The 5582-nt window shown below is 47.4% G+C and overlaps 1 protein-coding gene across 1 annotated transcript; it reads left to right on the forward strand.

Annotated features, from left to right (window-relative positions):
• Window positions 1-924: 924 nt before the first annotated feature.
• On the forward strand, window positions 925-2154 carry LOC120914258 (general transcription factor II-I repeat domain-containing protein 2-like). The gene has a single exon (XM_040324884.1). The coding sequence runs from the start codon at window positions 1107-1109 to the stop codon at window positions 1983-1985; it is 879 nt and encodes a 292-aa protein (XP_040180818.1). The 5' UTR covers window positions 925-1106; the 3' UTR covers window positions 1986-2154.
• Window positions 2155-5582: the final 3428 nt, after the last annotated feature.

Here is a 5582-nt window from a genome sequence, read left to right on the forward strand (position 1 = left end):
CTGTGTACTTAGCGCAATCCTGACCCCTGCACTGTATACGTAGCACAATCCTGACCCATGCACTGTGTACTTAGCGCAATCCTGACCCATGCACTGTGTACTTAGCGCATTCCTAACCAATGCACTGTGTACTTAGCGCAGTTCTGACCCATGCACTGTGTACTTAGTGCAGTCCTGACCCATGCACTGTGTACTTAGTGCAGTCCTGACCCATGCACTGTGTACTTAGTGCAGTCCTGACCCATGCACTGTGTACTTAGTGCAGTCCTGACCCATGCACTGTGTACTTAGCGCAATCCTGACCCATGCACTGTGTACTTAGCGCATTCCTAACCAATGCACTGTGTACTTAGCGCAGTTCTGACCCATGCACTGTGTACTTAGCGCAGTCCTGACCCATGCACTGTGTACTTAGTGCAGTCCTGACCCATGCACTGTGTACTTAGTGCAGTCCTGACCCATGCACTGTACTTAGTGCAGTACTGACCCATGCACTGTGTACTTAGCGCAGTCCTGACCCATGCACTGTGTATTTAGTGCAATCTTGACCCATGTACTGTGTACTTAGCGCAATCCTGACTGCTGCACTGTATACGTAGCGCAATCCTGACTGCTGCACTGTATACGTAGCGCAATCCTGACCCATGCACTGTGTACTTAGCGCAATCCTGACCCGTGTACTTAGCGCAATCCTGACCCATGCACTGTGTACTTAGCGCAATCCTGACCAATGCACTGTGTACTTAGCGCAGTCCTGACCAATGCACTGTGTACTTAGCGCAGTCCTTTCCCATGCACTGTGTACTTAGCGCAGTCCTGACCCATGCACTGTGTACTTAGTGCAGTCCTGACCCATGCACTGTGTACTTAGTGCAGTCCTGACCCATGCACTGTGTACTCAGTGCAGTCCTGACCCATGCACTGTGTACTTAGTGCAGTCCTGACCCATGCACTGTGTACTTAGTGCATGCTGGTCTGCACCTGCCCTTTACAGCACTGCAATGGTTACATACCATGACAGGTGGCGCAGTAAACTTTGGATATACTGACCAATTCCATGTCACTTTACAGAGGTATAGGGACCATAAACTACAATCAACCCCAAAATGTCCAAGAAAAGAAAAGTTGATGCAGAGGGAAGGCAATTTCATGAGAGATGGGAAAGTGAATACATGTTTGTGCTTAATGGAGAGAAGCCGGTATGTCTAATTTGCTACGAGGCAGTGGCAGTGATGAAGGAATACAATTTACGCCGGCACTTTGAGACCAAACACGGAGCCAAATATGCTAGCTTTAGCCACCAAGAAAAGCAACAAAAGGTCAAAGAGTTAAAAGGCAGCCTGCATTCTCAACGGAATATTTTTTCAAAGATGACAGCAAAAAATGATGCAGCAGTGAAAGCCAGCTTTCTTGTGGCTGAAGAAATTGCGCGAGCTTCCAAGTGCTTTTCAGAAGGTGAATTTGTAAAGCAGTGTATTCTGAAGGTATGTGAACAGGTGTGCCCTGAGCAGAGACAAGCTTTTAACAATATCAGCTTATCAAGAAACACTATCAAAGACCGAGTCAGGGACCTAGCGTGGAATCTTACAACACAGCTGGCTGAAGAATCATGCAGTTATCTGGCGTTTTCATTAGCTATTGACGAAAGCACTGACAATATGGATACGGCTCATCTAGCCATTTTTGTAAGAGGTGTGAAGGAAGACTTGTCTGTCAGTGAGGAGCTCTTACATGTGGTAGCCATGAAAGGAACAACAACTGGAAGGGATATCTTTATTGCAGTGGAGGAATCCGTAAATAAAATGAAGTTACCTTGGGAAAAGATGGTGGGGTTTACTACAGATGGTGCACCTGCAATGTGTGGGGAGAAAACTGGCTTGGTTGGACTGATAAAAGAGAAGATGAAAAAGATTAACAGCCAAATGCCACTGATAACGTACCACTGTATTATACACCAAGAAGCTCTGTATGGCAAGGTTCTGTAACTGGATAACATAATGTACACAGTCACGAAAACAGTGAACTTTCTTTGTGCCAGGGGTCTGAATCACCGTCAGTTCCAACAATTGTTGATTGATTGATCTTTTTGCAAAATAAGGCCCCGTACACACGAGAGGATCCATCCGCTGGAATTGATCCGCGGACCGGCTCCAGCGGATAGATCCCCTGGTGTGTATAATCCAGCGGATCTGTTTCCGCGGATTTTTATCCCCTGGGATGGATTTCAAGCGGATAAAAATTTGAAGACATGCTTTCAAATCTATCCGCTTGAATCCATCCCAACGGATTGATCCGCTGGTCTGTACAGACTCACCGGATCAATCCGTCCGAATGAATCCCCCGCATGCGTGGAATTCCTTATATGACAGCGTCACGCACGTCGCCGCGTCATCATCGCGGCGACGGCGCGACACGTCATCGCGATGGGATTTTGGCGCGGATTTCGATCCGATGGTGAGTACACTCCATCGGATCAAAATCCTCGAGAGGATTTATCCGCGGAAATGGTCCGGTGGACCGTATCCGCGGATAAATCCTCCCGTGTGTACGGGGCCTTAAGGGAAGCCCTTGCCTGAATTGTCGAATCCAAACTGGCTGTGTGATTTTGCCATGTTGTGTGACATATCAGAGCATCTCGCTCAACTAAATCTGAGACTGCAGGGCCGCAAACAACTCATAGCGGCAATGTACGACGCAATTACAGCTTTCCAAGAGAAACTGCGCCTATGGAAATCACAGCTTGAAAAAGAAAGTCTTGCCCACTTTCCAAACTGTCAGAGCATCTCAACCTCATTCCCAGGTGCTTTTTCATGTGCCCAATTGGCTATGAAAGTGAATCGGCTGATTGATGAATTTGATCGACGCTTCTCTGACTTTAAAGAACAAAACATAACATTTACCAGCTTTGCCAATCCCTTCAACATCCAAGTTGACAGTGCACCACATCACCTTCAGATGGAATTAATCGAGCTTCAGTGCAATAGTAGCTTGAGAGCAAAGAATTACTGATGATAACCTCCATGCTGTTTTGCGGATTGCTACAGCACAAGATCTAAAGCCAGACATCGACGGACTGACCTCAGGAAATCAGACATCCAGTCAGAAAAGTTAAAGAAAGTTAATGCCTTGTGTTTGCCATATGTGTAATAAACAGTGCCTGGCAATATTTGTATGTTTAAAAAAATAAAATAAAAAATTACTGTTCCCAAAAAAATGTTTCAATAAATTAATTGTACATTTGAATATCTGCTTGCTATTATTCTTCCTAGGCTTCTGTTTTCAAGGCTAGTTATTACTTAAATTATTATTAAAACCAGTAGCAACTGAATGCAGAGGCAATTATTCATGATAATAAAGAGTAGATGCATAATCCTATACAACCGGCCCTTTGAGGGTAACCATACTGCTGATGCGGCCCCTGATGAATTTGAGTTTGCCACCCCTGGTGTAGATTGTACAAAATCTCCCATCTCCGTACTTCTGTCTACCACCCCCAGACAGATGGTCTGGTCGAAAGGTTTAATAAAACATTGAAGAGTATGTTGAAAAAGGTGGTCGACAAGGATGGGAGAAACTGGGATTTTTTGCTACCATATCTCATGTTTGCCATACGAGAGGTTCCACAGGCTATTCCCCCTTTGAGCTCTTGTATGGTAGACATCCCCGGGGCCTGCTAGATATTGCTAAAGAAACGTGGGAAGGAGAGGTCAGCCCATATAGGAGCATCATAGAGCATGTCTCCTTGATGCAGGACCGAATCGCAGCCGTCCTGCCCCTAGTACGGGAACATATGGAGCGAGCCCAGGAGGCCCAAAGGAGGGTCTATAACTGGGGTGCCAAGGTCCGTACTTTCAGCCCGGGGGACAGAGTGTTGGTACTGGTTCCCACGGTAGAAAGTAAGTTTTTAGCCAAGTGGCAGGGTCCCTTCGAGGTTGTCGAAAGGGTGGGGGAGTTAAACTACAAATTCTACCAGCCAGTCAAAAGGAAACCCCACCAAATTTACCATGTAAATCTCTTAAAGCCCTGGAAGGACCAAGAGACTTTACTGGCCACGTCCCCACCTCCAACAGACCGGATACCCGTGATACCTGACGTTCCCATCACGGATTCCCTGTCCGTAGCACAACAAAGTGACGTTAGGACATTCGTGCAGGAAAATAGAGACTTTTTCTCCCCCTTACCCAGACTAACCAACACGATCCAACATGACATAGTGATGGAACCAGGGGTTCAGGTAAATCTAAAACCGTACAGAATTCCAGAGGCCCGGCGAGAGGCAGTTGCGGAGGAAAAAAAAAATATGTTAGAGTTGGATGTGATCAAAGAGTCCCACAGTGAGTGGTCAAGTCCCATAGTGCTGGTCCCAAAACCTGATGGCAGTATCAGGTTTTGTAATGACTTTAGAAAACTTAACAGTGTGTCCAAGTTTGACGCCTACCCGATGCCCCGGGTTGACGAACTTGTGGACAGGTTGGGACAGGCTCGCTACATAACGACTCTAGACCTAACGAAAGGTTATTGGCAGATACCGCTTACTGAATAGGCCAAAGAGAAGACTGCCTTTTCCACTCCTGAGGGCTAGTTTCAGTATAAGCGGATGCCGTTTGGTCTGCACGGAGCCCCTGCATCATTCCAGCGAATGATGGACAAAATTTTGAGACCACATCACTCGTATGCAGCGGCGTACTTGGACGATGTGGTCATCCACAGCCCAGATTGGGAATCGCACCTGCTCCGTGTACAAGCGGTGGTAGATTCCCTTAGGGAAGCACGTCTCACGGCCAATCCAAAAAAATGTGCCATAGGCCTGGAGGAGGCCAAATACCTTGGGTACATGGCCGGGGAGTGGTCAAGCCACAGACCAATAAGATTGAGGCAATTCAAATATGGCCCCAACCAGTCAAAAAACAAGTGAGGGCCTTCCTGGGCATTACGGGGTATTACAGGCGTTTCATACCCAATTTTGCCACCGTTGCCGCCCCCTTGACCGATCTGACGAAGGGTAGGGGGTTGGTCATGGTCAAGTGGAACCCCGAAGCCGAGGAGGCATTTCAGGAGTTAAAACAGGCTCCTTGTATGGTACCCGTACTAGTAACCCCGTATTTTAGCCAGGAGTTTGTTGTACAGATGGACGCCTCTGAGGTGGGCCTAGGGGCCGTACTGTCACAGAACAGGGATGGTGAGGAGCACCCAGTGGTATACCTGAGCAGGAAGCTGAACAAGCACGAGAAAAATTATGCCATTGTAGAAAAGGAGTGTCTCGCCATTAAGTGGGCCTTAGACTCCCTGAGGTATTACCTACTGGGGAGGTCATTTAAGCTGGTCACAGACCATGCTCCCCTGAAGTGGATGTGTGATAACAGGGAGAAAAATGCTCGGGTGACAAGGTGGTTCCTGGCTTTACAGCCTTTTAAATTTACGGTGGAGCACAGGCCAGGAAAGCTCCAAAATAATGCAGATGCCCTCTCCCGTGTGCACTGTATGGTTGGGTCAAGTGCTCAGCCGCAGGGGCTTGAGCAGAGGGTGAGGATATGTGACGGTATGCGAGGTGCGATACATGATCATAGGTACATTTCACCTCG

The sequence above is a fragment of the Rana temporaria genome, chromosome 9 (assembly GCF_905171775.1).
Source record: "Rana temporaria chromosome 9, aRanTem1.1, whole genome shotgun sequence".
NCBI classification, from domain to species: Eukaryota; Metazoa; Chordata; class Amphibia; order Anura; family Ranidae; genus Rana; species Rana temporaria.

Bases quoted from the DNA above. Each gene is read 5' to 3' on its own strand.
- LOC120914258 (XM_040324884.1), top strand. From the start codon at position 1,107: ATGTCCAAGAAAAGAAAAGTTGATGCAGAGGGAAGGCAATTTCATGAG.